At 38.0% G+C, this 19,098-nt stretch overlaps 1 protein-coding gene across 1 annotated transcript in view; it reads right to left on the reverse strand.

Annotated features, from left to right (window-relative positions):
- CD302 (CD302 molecule) overlaps positions 1,153–19,098 on the reverse strand; it is a 30,957-nt gene continuing 13,011 nt past the window's right edge. Inside the window, 5 exon segments of the mRNA NM_001110425.1 lie at positions 1,153–1,355; positions 4,249–4,275; positions 5,801–5,974; positions 7,172–7,288; positions 15,222–15,332. Coding sequence (NP_001103895.1) covers positions 1,153–1,355; positions 4,249–4,275; positions 5,801–5,974; positions 7,172–7,288; positions 15,222–15,332 — 632 coding nt within the window.

Raw genomic sequence — 19,098 nt, forward strand, 5'->3', positions numbered from 1 at the left:
AAGAATTACATTGTCATTATTACACGGAACCAAGATGTTTGAAGAAAAGGAGTTTATGCATTCTGAATGTAAGCAAGTATGCTTATGTTACTGTTAATATTAAAAATAAATACAGACTTAAATGATCCAGTTATCTGTTGACCACCGAATAGCTACAAGGACCTGTTGCAGATGTTCACATATGTAAAGAGAATTAAGGTTTAGCACTGCATTCCAGAGGCCTTTAAGGACTTGAAGATGAAGCCAAACATGGAAAATTAAATCACAGTTTAAAATAGCCATTTGGAAGAGCTGTCATTAGGTAGAAGTTATTGAAATAGGCTAAAGAAAATTAATTGTTTCAGAGTGGGAGAACTAGAGCGGCATTGTCCAATAAAACTTTCTGTGATAATGGAAATGTTCTATATTTTCCATTGCCCAATATGGGAGCTGCTGCATGCATGTGATTTGAACACTTTAAAGATGGCTATTGCGAATGAGGTTGTGATCTGTGGTAACACCTAGTGTAATAGTTTGTTCTTTTAGTACCACTGTCACTACTTTCTATTCATGTATCATTAATAAAAGTGCCATTAATTGTGATGAGGGATGTTTCTAATTCATGGTGGCCAATAGAAACATGGCACAAGCTAGGACGTTGTTACCATTAGTCTAGCTTGAGAGATAGTGTATTTCTCCATAAGAAAACTATTCCCATAAGATGATTCATGGGATATGGGTTAGGGAGAGAGAGAGAACTTTCCTTGAGCTTTCTGGTTTCTAAATATAGTAAAAGTTATATATGAAGTATATATATGTTATCTTCTCTAATACTGTGTTTTTTAAGTTGTAGAAGTTGTTAAAGTCACTTTGTTTCACCTTTCTTCCATTTTCCTTTTTTACACCCCAAATGATTATTTTACCATCGTCTTAAAATATTCAGTATATGTACTCACTGCAGTAGTGTGTAGTTTTTCTCTGCAGTTTAAAAACTTTGCTCTTAGAATGATCCCATAGATTAATTTTTGTCACAGTCATTATGTAAGAATAATGCATCTTACTGAAATAACTATTTCATAAAAACCACAATTTTCTTTGTCAGATTTTATATTAAAATCTTGCAGAGGATCACTGTCAAGGTATTTGATGTCTTAAACTGAGATTTCTAAAATCTCAGTCAAACTGAACAGCATATTCATTTTCCTCTGCAACTACCAAAACACAATCATCGTTGAAAGGTGATTGGGGTGCAGTTGAGAAAACTGTGGTGAAACCAGAGTCCAAATTTCTTTTGTACAGGAACCAAATGACTGCTCCCAAAACTGTCAAGATTACTGTGCTAGCGATCACCAAAGCTGATATTAAAATGTGGTTATCTGAAAAGGAAAAGACAAAAGAAAATATGGGAAATCAGGGTACACAAGTTGCTAGTATTGCTTTTGGGGGAGCACAGATACAGTTTCATCATGTAAATACTGCCCTATTTGGGGAATTTCTCACATTGGTGAGAAAAACAAGTACAGATTTATTACTATCAAGGTTTATATTTATTAGCTTGACTGCCGTATTTCAAAATTCCAAGTAAACTTTACAGTTCTCCACTCTACTGTTAAGACCCCAAAGTGGAAATTATCTACATTCACATCCAGGCTACACTACATATTTCAGTTTGCACATATCCCTTTATGTTTTCCAAAGTACACATTTACATAGCTTAAAATTCATAGTTCTCTAGGGTATGTAATGAAAATACTGTGCTCCTCCTGCCTTACTACAGCTCACATTTAATTACCATTCCTCAAAGCAACCACTCCAGTAATTTTTGTTATTTGCCTCCATGCTTTCCAGCTATTGTGAGTAATGTTCATTGTAAACATGGTGGTTCAAATATCTGTTCAAGTTCCTTCTTTTGTATCTGGGGTATATACCCAGAAGTAGGTTGCTGGGTCACATGGTAATTCTATGTTCAATTTGGGAGGGAACTACCATACTGTTAGCACAGTGGATGCACCATTTTACATTCCCATCAGTTGTGCAAAAGGGTCCATTTTCTCCACATCCTTGCTTTATTTTTAAAAGATTTTTTTTTGTCCTATTGACTGAAATTTTAACTCTCCTATATATACATGAACCTATAAACACTCCTGTCCACTTCTGTCAGTTGCAGCAAGTCCCAAACTGAGAAGTGTTCATGATACACATTCGTGACAAAGGACTCGTCCAGAATTTTTAAAAACAGAAGCTACCAGTAAGAAAAGCAACCAAATAGACAATGAGGGCAAAAGACTTGAAATAGGCATTTCAAAAAAGAGAATATCCAGATAGCTATAAATGTGCAAAGGGACTCAGTATTTTTCAAAAGGGAAATTCAGACCACAAACTCATCTGAATGGCTAAAATTAAACAGATTGGTAAGACCATTATGGGATGGGATGTAGAGCAAATGGAACTTGCATACACTGCCAGCAGAAATGTAACACAGTTCTACCACTTTGAAAAATTATTTGATTATTTCTAATAATGCTAAGCATTATCAGCTACCCTACAGCCCTGCAATTTCACCCTTTGGATTTCACAATCAAGGAAAATGAGAACATAGGTCCAAAAAAGTATGAGACTGTGGGCAGTGCTGTCACATCCATGCCAAATTATTATTATTATTTTTTTTTTTTTGTCTTTTGTCTTTTTGTCTTTTGTTGTTGTTGCTATTTCTTGGGCCGCTCCCGCGGCATATGGAGGTTCCCAGGCTAGGGGTCCAATCGGAGCTGTAGCCAGCGGCCTACGCCAGAGCCACAGCAACACGGGATCCGAGCCGCGTCTGCAACCTACACCACAGCTCACGGCAACGCCGGATCGTTAACCCACTGAGCAAGGGCAGGGACTGAACCCGCAACCTCATGGTTCCTAGTCGGATTCGTTAACCACTGCGCCACGACGGGAACTCCCCATGCCAAATTAATAATGAATCACATATCCATAAATGGGAGGATGGACAAATGATGTGTTTATAAAATACTATGCAGCAATAGAAAAAGTACAATAGATGTACAACACTGATGAACTGAAAGAAGTAGAGTTATATTTATGTGGATTTCAGGAACATTACAGTGATAGAAGTCAATAGTGATTACATGTGGGGTGGATGGTAGGGCGGACATGTATTGGGAAGGGGCAAGAGGGAGTTTTGTGGTTTGATGAAAATGTTTTATGACTTGATTTGAGTGGTAGTTACACAGGTGTGTGTGTGTGTGTGTGTGTGTTTATAACCACTAAGGTGTATAGTTAAGATTGTACGTTTAATTCTGTTAATTATATCTGAAAAATAGGAAGTTAAAAACTATGCAATTTGCAGGACTTCCCATTGTGTTGCAGTAGAAACGAACCCAACTAGTATCCAAGAGGATGTGGGTCTGATCCCTGGCCTTGCTCAATGGGTTAAGTATCCAGGGTTGCCATGAGTTGTGGTGTGGATTGCAGACTCGGCTCGGATCTGATGTGGCTGTGGCTGTGGCTGTGGAGTAGGCTGGTGGCTACAACTCCAATTTGACCCCCAGCCTAGGAACTTCACATACCTCGGGTGCAGCCCTGAAGAGCAAAAAAAAAAAAAAAAAAAAAAATTTGCAAAAATTCAGTTTCAGAACAGGTGTTCATACATTGCTTTGGGAATGCAAGATAGTATAATTTCGTTATAGGCAATAGTATGGAGAAATACCTAGACTATATTAGTAAAAAAAAGCAAAATAAGTTACATATCTTAATTTGCCTATATTGGCAAAAGAAACACTACACATTTAAAGAAGAAACTGAAATGGTGCCCATTAAAGTTAAGGGTAGAATAGGATGGATAGAGGCAGAGTGGGAGACAAACTGCAGTGTTTGCCTTGTATGGTTTTGCTTTTGATCCATGTAAATATATTACCTGTTCCTTTCCCCCAAAATGCATTTAGTAGTATGCCTTAAGACAAATGTTCATGTAATTAATTAAAAATTACAATTATGAGAAAACTTTTTTAAAAGATGCAGTCATTTCTCACAAAAATAGATAATGGAACTCAATGAAAAAATGTGATTTGGTATTTAAAAATGTTCACTTCATACACTGCAGATATATTTAAAATGTCAAGTCTTAGACCTTTCTGCATTATAAAATTTGTTCTACTTTACATTATATAATTAATTTTTAAAGGGGTCTTTAGTACTACTTTAATACACTAGAATCTTAATATATTTTTACACATGGGAAAATTTTAACAAAAGTCTAATACTTACCTGATAAATATTTCTTTTCATATGGGACTAGAATACAAAAGAAAATAATAATTAAAATTTAAGTATGTCTTATTCTAAGATTGCCTTTAAACATTTAAAAGTAGTTTAAAACGAACCCTTTAGGAGTTCCCGCTGTGGTTCAGTGATTAACGATCTGACTAGCATCCATGAGAACACAGGTTCTATTCCTGGCCTTGCTCACTGGGTTAATGATCCAGTGTTGCTGTAAGCTGTGGTGTAGGCCAGCGGCTACAGCTCCGATTTGACCCCTAGGAACCTCCATATGTTGCAGGTACAGCACTAGAAAAAAAAGAAAAACCTGAACCCTTTAATAGCGGAGTATTACTGCTAGTTTTATTGCTTGGTCATATGTGCATTAACTATTTTGAACTTAAGTTGTTTTTTTTGTTTTTTTTTTTTTTAAAGACATAAAGGTCTAAAAATACATTAGCCTGGTTGGCGAAAAAAGAATAAGGAAATTCAAGAAAAGTGTGATGAAATAAGGAAAACAGGAGGTTCTGGTTGGAGAGTGTGTAGAAAATAGTAAAATTATACAACTGTGACCTTCCCTCAGTACAGATTTGCTCGCTATTTCTGGTTTTAAAGTTATAGTTTAATGGTTTATAAAATGGTTCAGAGGTGTGCAGAATATGAAAAGAACGAACTTTTTAAAAATCTAACAAATATTGGAAGTTGAATGCTTCTGCCATAAAATCATGACTAGTCGAAAACCATGCTGATGCCACAGGTGTGGCCCAAAAGGAAAAAGAGAAAAAAAAAAAAAAAAAAAAAAACATGCTGAGGCAAGTTTAAAGAAAATAAAGAAAACCATGTAATTCCACACGTAAAGAAAGGAAATAATCAGAGGGAGGTGTATAGTTTTGGTTTTCAGTTAAGGTAGAAGGGGAGAATATTAAGGATGCAATGTGGGGAAATGGCTGTTTCTGCCTTGTTTCAAGCATCCCAAAGTCATATTTTGAAATTTGTCTTTAATGAGAAGACAGTCCTTTCTAAAACATAAAAATAACAAACTGCCTAATGTTTAACAGTAACATGAAAACACTGGGACAGAATAACTTTGTTCATTAGAAAGCACTGTGATGCATAAGAAAACATTTTAATCCAGAATCATTTATAATCTACAGTGCATTTTCTTCACCCAGTCAAGGATGTTCTTGTACTGAATCAAATTATCTGTAAACTAACATTAGAGTTCTGGAATCAGCCATGATCATTCTTCACCACTTCTACTGTTTAATCAGATCACATGCAAAGAAAACATGATGATTCCTTTGAGTAACAGGAAATTTTTGACTTCTTGCAAGTTCTAAGAATAAGCAGGTAGAATAAAAGTACACCTGGTTCACATGGTCTGACCCTGCCTCTGAAATGTAATAGAACTACATATTTGATTTCCAAATGGGAGCAAACCAACATAAGTACTTTCATAATACCTTCTGAAGTCTTCTATTTACTGAGGCACACATCTCAAAACTTTAAAAACCTTTCCCCACCCCTCTTAGAATGGAATAAAGCCTTCAATTATACTTACTAGCTGCTTTACAAAGGGTTCCTTCCACAGAAGAAACTTCACAATTTCCTTTTTTCCATTCACCTGTCTTGGTGTGCAGAAAGGCACAAGTGTCAACTAGATCCTCTCCATCTTCTTGGTCTGACCACTTATCAAATGTCATATTTGACTTATCAAACCACTTGAAACTGGCATCTGTCAGTTAAGGAATATTTTCAACATTATGACAGTATAAAATGTGTTAAAAGGGACTAGGCTTAAAGGTGGGAAGTTACTAAGGATGTCTGGTCTAAACTTCTGAATTTAGGGTTTAAATTAGAAGGAGGAATATATCCTATGTACAGGCAGAATAGACTGGTTCAAGAAGGTTCCCATTTTTGTTTTAAAATATATGTTATTTTCATGGAGAAATAGCCAAGACAATGAATGACAACAAATACATATTACTTTGACAGCTTTCTGTCTTAATCCTGTTGCTGAAGATCCCATTTTTGTTTTAAAATATATGTTCTTTTCATGGAGAAATAGCCAAGACAATAAATGACAATAAATACATAATTACTTTGACAGCTTTCTGTCTTAATCCTGTTGCTGGCAGTAGTACCAATTTTTTACCTACCATATTAGAACAACGCCGAGTTGTTATTAGAACCACACTTTTTTTTTTTTTTTAATCTTTTGTCTTTTTATGGCCACACCTGTGGCATATGGAGGTTCCCAGGCTAGGGGCCTAATCAGAGCTGTTGCTGCCAGCCTACTCCACAGCCACAGCAACACCAGATCCGAGCCTCGTTTGTGACCTACATCACAGCTCACAGGCAATGCCGGATCTTTAACCCACTGAGTGAGGCCAGGGATCGAACCCACAACCTCATGGTTCCTAGTCGGATTTGTTTGCGCTGTGCCACAACAGGAACTCCTAGAGCCACACTTTTTTCCTTTTTACAGCCATACCCATGGCACATGGAAGTTTCCAGGCTAGGGGCTCAAATCAGAGCTGCAGCTACGGGCCTGTGCCACAGCCACAGCAACGCCAGACCTGAGCCACATCTGTGATCTGTGCCATAGCTTGCCGCCACGCTGGATCCTTAACCCCCTGAATGAGGCCAGGGATTGAACCCGCATCCTCATGGACACTACATAGGTTCTTAACCTGCTGAGCCACAATGGGAACTCCCTAGAACCACATTTTAATCCCGACGAGAGTCACTTTAATTCTCACATGTGATACACACTGAGCTGATCAGGGAAAAGCTGTGGTACATGGTACATATTGAAAATACAGTACCTGGAGACCATAGGAAACATCAACTTGAATAGAGAATTAAAGAATCTGAAAGTCATCAGTTTTATCGCTATTGGGAAAATATCTCAAGGTTAAATATCACTTACCATCTGTGTCAAAAAACATGCCTAGTAGGATATCATCTGGGCCTTTCCATTGCTTTTTCAAAGTCTCCAGTATAAAAGTATTTTCTTCTTCATTATGTATGCTTACCATGTCTGCCCCTGAAATTATTTTGGGGAGAAGAAATAAGCATATTCCCAGAATCAATGAAAGCCACATGAATGCAAATTATACATTATTATATGTAACAATTTTACATCCTTTTTAAAAAACTTGGAATATCATGCACTTTTCTAAAGAGGCAACATATTCATGAGAAATTATGTGATAAACTGAACAGAATCATACTTTTTCTATTTCATTCACCTAGGCTTGATTATCTCAAACCACATGGAAACAAAACATCATGGGTAGGCTTGAGCAGTAAAACACACTTTCTGCATCTCTCAACTTTTCACTACCACTTCCTCTAGCAATCAAGGCCTCTCCTGCCCTCTGTTCACAATTTATAGGGAGGAGTAGCTCTGACAACACCCAGGAGAGCTGAAAAGCACTAGGGCAACTTACCATAACTGTCCCAAGACCAACTGAAGTTAAAGTAACAAGCAGTCTCTGTCCTGCCTCACTTAACTGGCTGTCATGCACCTGCTGCCTGAAGCCTATGCCTTTCCTCTCTGGTCATCCTTAGAAAAGTCAATTTTCATTAGAGAAAATGACAAAGGAAGACCTCATCCTTTGTTCTCATTGGATAGTTGATTTTTTTTCCTGGGAAAAAAGAATAACTTGGTTTTCACTTAGTTCAAGAGTAAAGAGCAGCAGCCGTACGATTTATGTCTCACATTAACATTTTTTTATCCTTTCAATCTGTAAGCTACACAGCACCCTATAAAATATTATTAGCAGTAACTTCACTTTTCCAAAATATACTTAAAAAGTTATTTTAGAAGCTTTGGGTACTACAACTAATTCAAATACTACATGGAGAGATGAGGGAATTTTTCCAAATATTAACTTTCATTCTTCCAAAATCATCCTGACTTAAGACTCCTGAAAACTTTAAAATAATTGTCTTAGATCAGTGGCTCTACAACTTTAATGTGCATCAGGTTCACCTCCTGGAGGGCTTGTAAAACAGTGTGGGGTCCTACACCCAGAGTTTCAGGTGTAGCTGGAGTAAGATGGGGCCTGAGAATTTATATTCCTAACCAGTCCCCAGGTGACACTGATGCTGTTGATCCAGGAAACACACTGAGAATTATAGGAAACAAATAATTGGCTGCTATATTTATGACATCACTCCAAAACTGGTCAATTTTTTGGTAATTAGCAGATAAGTGGAGAAAAGGAAGAACTATTAGGTCATAATGCGGTAAGAAAATCATGTACTAGGTGATTACTTTTATATCTTTTAAGCATCTTAAAAAATAAAATTACAGGGGAAAAAAACCCACAGGGCCTAAAATCTGCCTCCAAACATACTATATTGTTAAAGAAGAAGATAACGAACTGGGTAGACTAAAGCTCTGTTGTAAACAAAAAACTAATAAGCAAACACCTTAACAGGTGAAAGAAAAATGGTCTCTGATCTTCACAAAGATGCAGAGAACTAGTGCTTGCCAGTGGGGCAAAGGTAGGGGGAAGAAACAATATAGGAGTAGGGGTTAAGAAATACTACACATAGGGGCACAGCGGAAATGATCTGACTAGTATCCATGAGGACGTAGGTTCGATCCCTGGCCTCACTCAGTGGGTTAAGGATCTGACGTTGCCATGAGCTATGGTGTAGGTCACAGACGCAACTTGGATCTGGCCTTGCTGTGGCTGTGGTATAGGCCGGCGGGTACGGCTCCAATTCAACCCCTAGCCTGGCAACTGCCATGTGCTGTGGGAGCAGTCCTAAAAAAAAGAAAAAAAAAAAAAGTAGTGTACATAAATTAGCCACAAGGATGTATTGCACACCACAGGGAATATTGCCAATATTTTATGGTAACCAAAAATGGAGTATAAACTTTAAAAGTTGTGAATCACTATATTGCACACTTGTAATTTATATGATATCATACATCAACTATACTTCAGTAAAAAGGCAATTCACCCTCACGAAAGGAAATATAACACAAAAATATGTGAAAAATGCAATCTCACTGGTAAAGAAATGAAAGTTACAATAAGCACTGTTTCAGATGTACAAATTGAACAGTGCTAACTTTGGGTATAGAAAAATAGGAATCCATAAGTGGTTAGTTGGAGTAAAAATTAGTAAAACATTTTTGGAGACAATTTGGCAGGATTATGGAAAGCCCTACAAAAAAAGTACATATTCTTTGGCCTAGCAATCCTGAATAATATATGCTAAGGCAATCACTGGCTCTCTGCTCAAATAGGCACAATCATTAATGTTTATCACATTTACGACACTGGAAGATTGGAAACAACCAGTATTAGAGGATTAAATAAATCAATTATGGCATATCTCTATAGAGGAATAGTGTATAGCTGTTAAGAAATATGCATTCTATATTTACTATGGAAAAATATTTTTAAGAGAAAATGCAGATTTCAGAACTGTTTGCTTAATGTGATCCCTTTATATACACATTTACTAAAATATATTTGCCTGAGAAGATCTAAACAGATAATTCTCCAAAGAAGACATACAGATGGCCAAAAAACACATGAAAAGATGTTCAACATCACTCATTATTAGAGAAATGCAAACAAAACCACTCTGAAGGTACCACCTTACACATGCCAGAATGGCCATCATCAAAAAGTCTACAAACAGTAAGTGCTGGAGAAGGTGTGCAGAAAAGGAACCCCATTGCACTGTTGGTGGGATTGTAAATTGGTGCAACCACTGTGGAAAACAGTATGGAGATACCTCAGAAAACTAAATATAGAACTACCATTTGATCCAGCAATCCCCACTCCTGGGCATCTACCCAGAGAAAACCATGACTCACAAAGACACATGTACTCCGATGTTCATTGAAGCACTATTTGCAATAGCCAAGACATGGAAACAACCTAAATGCCCATCTTCAGAGGTGTGGATCAGGAAGATGTGGTTCATATACACAATGGAATATTACTCAGCCATTAAAAGGAAAGAAATAATGGCATTTGCAGCAACATGGATGGACCTAGAAATTATCATGCTAAGTGAAGTCACTCAGACAATGAGACACCAACATCAAATGCTGTCACTTTCATGTGGAATCTAAAAAAACACACAATGAACTTTTTTGCAGAACAGATCCTGACTCTCACAGACTTTGAAAAACTTATGGTTTCCAAAGGAGACAGGTTGGGGGGTGAGGGGATGCACTGAGGGTTTGGGATGGAAATGCTATAAAATTGGTTGTGATTATCGTTGTACAACTATAAATGTAATAAAATTCATTGAGTAATTATATATACACATATATACACATATACATATGTACATATATATACCTACACACACACACATATATATATATTTGCCTGGGCAGGGTAGGGGAGAAGGAAGTCTAGAAGGATACTTATCAAAATGTTACCAGTCATTACATTTCCTTAGGATGGTACAATTTAGGGTTATTTGGTTTTATTTTAGAATCTTTGCATATGTATTTTTCTATATAGTGACTATGTACTGATTGTGTTCTAATTGTGTAACTAAGAAAACTTTTACAAGAAAAAATAAGACTGACCTTTAAAATACTTGAGTCAATCCAAAGTTAGGATTTAGCAAGTTTCTCTCTCTCAATCATAGCTTTATTTTTAAAAATTCTATGATGGTTTTCTTATTAGTTTCAGCTGCTATCACCTCTTGTCTATTAAATGTCATGCCAACTTTTAATCTGTTTTACCCCAGTACGTACTTGTAGCTATTTGTGAAATGTAACAAAAATGCCTGTTTTTTTGTTTTTGGGGTTTTTTTTTTTCTTTTTTTTTTGCTTTTTGGGGCCGCACCTGTGGCATATGAAGGTTCCCAGGCTAGGGGTCAAATCAGAGCTACAGCTGCCGGCCTACATCACAGCAATGCCAGATCCTAGCCATGTCTGTGACCTGCACCACAGCTCACGGCAATGCCAGATCCTTACCCCACTGAGCGAGGCCAGGGATCGAACCCGAAACCTCATGGTTACTAGCTGGATTCATTTCCGCTGCGCCACAATGGGAACTCCCAAAATGCCATTTTTTAAAAGAAAAATCTTCAAGAGAAATATTTAATTAAGATTATAGTTTAGGCTTAAGTGTTCAGAGATAAGGTTTTCATTCTTTTCTCTGGCCTTATGGCAGCTAATGGAACTTCACTGATTTTTAACATTGCAATTTAAGTAAATACTGTATAAACTAAATTACTATGTCAGGCAAATAAGACACACTTTTATTTTCTTTAACAAATGACAGCATAAGTCCCTGAAGAATACATGTACTCAAGCAATTTTTCTTTACACTGCATTACCAGTGATGCTACCTGCTGAGATATAATTTGAGTCTTTAATACTTTTCATGACTAGTGACATAACTCATACATAGATCACAAGAAGGAAAGATTGACAATATTTATTTGTCCTATTATAATGATAATATCTAAATCAAAGGTAAATGTTGCAAAATAAAAATTTTAGCCTCTCACAACTATTTTCCTAAATGAATAATAACAGTATCCCCAAATAAGGACAAGTAACATCAAGTAAATTAGCACAAAGCACTGGGAATATTTCTAAATATAGCTTTAAGCCCTCAAAAAGTAACGTCACGGAGTTCCCGTTGTGGCGCAGTGGTTAACGAATCCGACTAGGAACCATGAGGTTGCGGGTTCGATCCCTGCCCTTGCTCAGTGGGTTAAGGATCCGGCATTGCCGTGAGCTGTGGTGTAGGTTGCAGACGCGGCTCGGATCCCGCGTTGCTGTGGCTCTGGCGGAGGCCGGTGGCTACAGCTCCGATTCGACCCCTGGCCTGGGAACCTCCATATGCCGCGGGTGCGGCCCAAGAAATAGCAACAACAACAACAACAACAAAAAAAGTAACGTCACTTATTTTCCTATACCCCTAACTAGAGGTTTCAGATAGGATTTTGTATAGCTGCAAAGAATTTATTAATCCAGATGTAAACATCCTAGTATTCTTTATGGTTTTCCTTCATTATACACAGCAAACACTGAATTCATGTCCACCTAGTGCTCTAAACCAAAACACCATCCTGGCCAAAAAAGTAACAGTGTTATGAACAAATTTTAGCTAATTTTCTGACTCATCAATGAAATAGGTATTTCCAAATGTAAAGAATTATCAAATAGGGAGTTCCCTTCGTGGGTCAGTGGTTAACGAACCCGACTAGGATCCATGAAGATTCGGGTTCAATCCCTGGCCTCGATCAGTGGGTTAAGGATCTGGCATTGCTGTGAGCTGTGGTGTACGTTGCAGATGCAGCTCAGATCCCACGCTGCTGTGGCTACGGCGTAGGCCAGCAGCTACAGCTCCAATTCGACTCCTAGCCTGGGAACTTCCATATGCCATGGTGCAGCCCTAAAAAGCAAAAACAAAAAAACAAAAAACAATTATCAAATAAGTGGTGAGGTTATCAGAAATGTGTGAGAAATTTTTAAAAATCAAATCACTAAAACAAACAGAATTTATAAACTTTGAACTGGGGGAAAAGGCATATTTGTCTTTAGACACAAGACAAACTTTATAAGCAAATCTGTATATAATTTAAATTCCTAAATGGCTAGCCAACTTGAATAAATAAGAGTCAATGGACTTCAAAATAAATAATAAAAAATCAGGCCTCTAGGGAGTTCCCATCATGGGGCTCAGCAGCCATAAATTCAACTAGTATCCATGAGGACTCGGGTTCCATTCCTGACCTCGCTCAGTGGGTTAAGGATTTGGCATTGCCATGAGCTATGGTATAGGCTGCAGATGCGGCTCAGATCCTGCATTGCTGTGGCTGTGGACCAACAGCTAAAGCTCCGATTTGACCCTAGCCTGGGAACTTCCATATGCCACAGGTGCGGCCCTAAATAAGCTTAAAAAAAAAAAAAAAAAAAACAGGTGTCTAAGTTGCTGGGTGCTTTCAATTTTGTTTGGCTTCATTTGCTAAAGAAAAACAGCAAATACAATTAACTACAGTTTAGCTGTAGAGGAGATCAGTCAACAAGTATTAATTATGCCTTTATATACTATGCAGTTGCTTAATTGTTTTAAGCTGGACAGTCAAATCTGACCTTGTTATTACAAGCTAGTTGAGTAAGGAACATGTCTTTTCTTGGCTGAGACCCCAATATAATTTTGTTTACTGAAATCAGTGTTTATGTCTAAGTATACCTGATATAAGTGGGTTTTTTTAAAATACCTGTGGGGGAAACAACATTTGAAAAAATCTTGTAAGATCGGCAAAATTCCTGTTAGTCAATTTTCTTGGCATGAAACTGTATCGGCATCTTGGAAATGTCTTGTTTTCAAAGAGCCAATGTTCAACACCATTTAGCAAGTAAGGAAAATGACCAATAAGTATGTATTAAGCATGACGTGGCACTTCACAGGATTTAAAACTCCTATGCTACATTTATTCCTTCTATAGCAAGAGAATATGATTTTAATTAAATCATCTTAATGCAATTTGATATTCTTCCAAAATGTTATATTGGTGGGTTTTCAGAAATTATGTTTTTTAGGTAAAGGATTAAATGCTAGTGTTATATGCTTAAGACAAAATTTAATGAAAATAAGAGAATTTTTGATCTTACACAATAATAAAAAGCTCCTTAAAATAATCAAAGACTCCCATCTCACTGTCATAGATATCTCAGGTGAAAAAAATGCTAGCTGATACCATATTTTAGTTTGAGCTCATACCATATTTTAGTTTGGTCCAAAGTCCATTCTTGTTGTTAAGCTTTAGAAGCTTAACAACAAGAATGGACTTTGGGCCAAACAGCCAAATAAATATATAAAGAGCACCCAAACACACCTTTTTAAAAATGACATTTTTGGAGTTCCCGTCGTGGTGCAGTGGAAACAAATCCAACTAGTATCCATGAGGATATGGGTTTGATCCCTGGCCTTGCACAGTGGGTTAGGGATCCAGCGTTGCCGTGAGCTGTGGTATAGGTCTGGCGTGACTGTGGCTGTGGCGTAGGCCCGCGGCTACAGCTCTGATTCAACCCCTAGCCTAGGAACCTCCATATGCCAGAGGTGCAGCCCTAAAAAGCAAAAAAAAAAAAAAAAAAAAGGCATTTTTATTTAACATATTTCACAATGTGAAGTTATAAATATATTTCCCAGAGACTACTGAGCACATCAGGTAGCAAATGTAGCCTTGTTCTCATTTTTCTTTAATGGTATACTTCTTTACCACAGTCTCACGTCATAGTTCCATGTAATCTGACTTTTGCCCACACGCATGCCTGAAACAGTACTTTCAGGGTGGAATAACACAGTGATTAAGAACACTGGTCCTAAAATCACATCCTGGTTTGAATCCTGGCTCTGTGGCCTTGCAGAAATAACTGAGCTAATTTTATTATTCTCTTGATAAAAGGAGGCTAATAATAAACTACCTGATAGGTTTGCTACAATAATTAAAGCCAGTTAAAGTATCTTGTGTGCTTACAAACAGTGCCTGACACGGAGCCCTCACATTACATAGACACTGCTGTTGCTATGGTTCTCTCACTGTGCTTTGGACAGTGCTCTCCAACAACTGTCTTTCAACTGTCCAATAGGCTTTACCCCAATCCCACTGCCTGTGACTACCCATTTACTATATGGACCAAAGTAAAAATAAGATGTGACAAATCCTTTTTTATTTTTACTTCTTTTTTTAATTTGGGCTGCATCCACAGCAAATAGAAATTCCCAAGCCAGGGACTGAATCCTAGCGACAGCTATGACTTATGCTGCACTGTGGCAATGCCTTTAACCCACTGCACTGAGCTGGGGATCGAAACCAGGCTTCCAGCCACCTGAGCCGCTACAGTCGGTTTCTTAACCCACTGCATCACAGTGGGAACTCTTGACAAATCCATTTTTTAAAAAGACATTAGTGAACACTCTCTACTGACCTGTGGGGGAAAAAGAAAGAAAGAAAAAGCTCCTTACCATGGTCAGTACACTGATTTCTGACATCCTCTATGCTTTCTACTTTGATGGCTTCTTGAAGAAAAATGTAACAACTGTCCTGGAACTGCACCCACGTGGATGAAGGGCAGCCTGTGTGGAAAAAGAGGAACCTGTTAAATAACTTGAGAATAAGAATTTCATGAATTCATAAAGATATTAGAGACTAAATTTTCGCAGGAAAAAAGAATGGCAATTTGCCTTATTAATTTAGCCAAAAGGCTCTTGGTCTTTGTTAAAATGAGAAACTGACTGGTGTGACAGGAATTAATTCTTCTCCACTGTACACATGGGAAAAGAGAAATGGGCCATTACTTCTCTTCTGATTTGACAGAACACAGTTATAAGTCTTTGGGTTGTTTACGAATTTAGACATAAATTATAGCATATTACATATGGTAATAACCAAGGCAATAAACGATCAAGAAGACAACCAATCAGAATTACAAGTTTCTTTCAAGGTTATCTTTTTTTCTTTAGGGCCACACCTGCAGCAAATGGAAGTCCCAAGCTAGGGGTCGAATCAGAGCGATAGCTGCTGGCCTATGCCAGAGCCACAGCAACGCCGGTCTGGGCTGCATCAACGACCTACACCACAGCTCAACCCACTAAGCAAGGCCAGGGATCAAACCCGCATCTTCATGGATACTAGCTGGGTTCTCAACCTGCTGAGCCACAGCAGGAAATTTCAAGGTTATCTTTTCAGTATATAATAACAATTCCATTTCAGAAGTCTTAAGTAAGAGAGAAAAAAAGAAGTCTTAAGAGTCTTGCAAGATCCTTTTATTCAAAATATACTTTCAAGAACAGAGGAGAAAACTTTCTGGATTATGAATACTCAGAGAAGTTTTCCTATTGCACAAAAAAACCAGACTGGTGTTCTAGTGAATGTTAACACCTCACCAAAGCAGATTCTTTGAACTAGTTTTATGAAATGGAACCGTCTCGCTTCCTCTGTTGCTGTACGGTAGAGAGTCAGCTCCATCTCTATCTTTTGCTGCTGTACATTATGAAGGTGTATGTGTACATTTTCAGCCTCAGCTCTGGAATTTCATTAGTTAGCATTAGAAGCAAAAGTAGACCTGTAAGAGCTTGATTTCACTGGCCAGATGGAGAAAGGATCCAAAGATGTTACTGAATTCAGAGAATAAGAGAATATCAGGCATTAATTTTCCATATTCTCTTAGGTCTGTATAAAGGAAATCCCTAAGATTTTACTTAGTTTTATTTATTTTTATTTTTTATATTTTTGCTTTTTAGGGCCGCACTCACGGCATATGGAAGTTCCCAGGTTAGGGGCCTAATTGGAGCTGTAGCCATCAGCCTACACCACAGCCACAGCAATGCCAGATCCGAGCCACATCTGCAACACACCACAGCTCATGGCTATGCCAGATCCTTAACCCACTAAGCAAGGCCAGGGATCAAACCCGAAACCTCATGGTTCCCAATCGGATTCGTTTCTGCTGAGCCATGACGGGAACTCCCCCAGTTTTATTTTTTTAAGTGTCTGTGTGATTTACAATTTTAATATAAACAGAATGGGTTACTATAAAGATCAGAATTTAACAGACTGCTATGTTAGTCTAAGTTCAACAACCTCAGTTTTACGAAGCTCAGAACATGGCAGAGACCATTAGTTGTCTCTAGCACTTGACCTCAGCTTCTTGTACAGCAGAGAGTACAAGCCACCGTGGTAGACTGTCTCAGTCTTCTGGTAACTTCTGGAGAATGAGGTGTAAGCAGAAGTGAAACATGCAAAAATGTGTCTTGAAATCCCTGGACCATGTTTCCTCTTCCCCATGGGCTAAAATGTAGTTGGCCATCTTTAATCCTATAAACAATGGAAACGGCTTAAGTATAACAGAGCAACAAGATGAAAGGATCCTAAGTGAGGCCAACAGACCACACTCCGATTGTATTTTTTCTTTTTTTTTTTTTTTTTTTGTCTTTTTGCCTTTTTCTAGGGTCGCTCCTACGACATATGGAGGTTCCCAGGCTAGGGGTCTAAACGGAGCTGTAGACACACTCTGATTATAATGGGAGAGAAAATAAAACTTCTACCTCGTTAAGTCATTGTTCATTCAGGTCATCCTTAGAGCAGCTGAATCAATAACCTAATTAATACAATAGGCTACTTAAAATTATCTCCATGTGTGTTTTTCCCTGGCCTCATACTGCTGTGTTTAGTCTTTAAACCACCCAAGATATACTAGCATGAGGATAGGTGTGCCAAGATAAGATTTATTTTACATACAGGGTTGCCCCCCCCCTCCACCCCCGGCCCCTGCTGTTTATAAGTACTTGTCTTACACATGTGACTACCTTGGCTTGAAACTCTGGTAGGAATCTAGACATTTCCCATTATGGTGGCTTTAAAGGCAGTTGTATAGGGATATTTTAGCAATAAGCACTTTGCTTTGGGGGAAATGCTCACAATAAAATGGTAATTTTAAAAAATTTCACTATAAAATTACATCTGCAGTATGATTCCAAGGTTTAAAAACGCAAGGAAGTCTAGAACGGTCCAGGAATTGGAAGGGCCAGCACTTTGGAGGGAGAGGGCTCAGGGAGGGCCTGAAAACAAGGTGCCTGGTCGAAAATCTGTTTGTGGAGCAGACCCTTAGATCCTGCTCCTGAGAAATGGTACTCAGCCATCTTAGTTTCACTGGACACCTCCGCTGCCTTCTTTGAAAGTCTGGGCCTTCCCCAGAGGAAAAGAGTTTAATTCCTCCAGATCCACTTCCAGAGCAGCAAACATTACTCTCTGCTCTTCCTTTGAGAGGCAGGCCATCTATCCACACCACTTTCTCTAAGACAGCACCACAGGGATTTAACTCCCACTTGCCATTTCTTCCCACAGTTCTTTCTCTTAGCCTCCATCCATGGCCATATAAGAGCTTGATTTCACTGGCCAGAGGGAACATGGCTTTGAAGTCCCAACTTTTATTTTTATCTTGGTGGTGAGACTTTGAACAACTTATTACCCATGTTTCCTCGGGAAAAAAAAAAAAGGATAATAACCTCTTTGGATTGTTATGAACATCAAGAAGCAACACAACTGCCCAGCAGAGTGCCTAGTACAAAGAAGGTACTCAAAATACTGTAGCTTTTATCAATTCTTATCAATGTTGGTGCCCTTCCCCAGACACAGTAACCTCTCTGAAAATAGGAGCTGAGCTTTATTTCTGAATTCCCAACCCCTCAAGCAGCTCTTGGACCATAACAGGGACTTAAAATATTCTGCTAAATGAATGAATGAATCCTATTTCTTCTTCATCCTTAAATACCTTAATTTATCATCCCTTCAGCATCTGCAAACACTCCCTTTGCAGTGTATTCACCTTTTCCTGCTAGAAGCATGCAACATTTCTTATATCCTGGAATATAATTGATCTTCCTGCCAGTTCTAGTACCTTCACTGTAACAGTTGGCTCTCAGTACCTGCAGATGTGAAACACAAAGATATGGAGGACTGACTGGATCACACCATTTTCAATAAGGTGTTTGAGCATCCATGGATTTTATTATCCATGGAGTGTCCTGGTACCAGTCTACTGGGACACTTTTTAAAAAGTAAACTTTGTATTGAAATACAACATACAATGTGCAAATCATATATATGCTGGGTGAATTTGCATAGAATGAACATGCCTATATAATAATCAGAAACAGATCACTAATCAAAACTTTTTGGTCCACTCCCAGAAGTAATCCCTCCTAACAGCTAACACCATAGATTTGTTTGCCTGTTTTGGACTCTATAGTAATGAATGCATACAGTATGTACTCTTACGTCTGACTTCTTTTAATAAACATTACTTTTATGAGATTCACTTATGTTGCAGTACGCAGCTAT

The sequence above is a fragment of the Sus scrofa genome, chromosome 15 (genome assembly GCF_000003025.6).
Source record: "Sus scrofa isolate TJ Tabasco breed Duroc chromosome 15, Sscrofa11.1, whole genome shotgun sequence".
NCBI lineage: Eukaryota > Metazoa > Chordata > Mammalia > Artiodactyla > Suidae > Sus > Sus scrofa.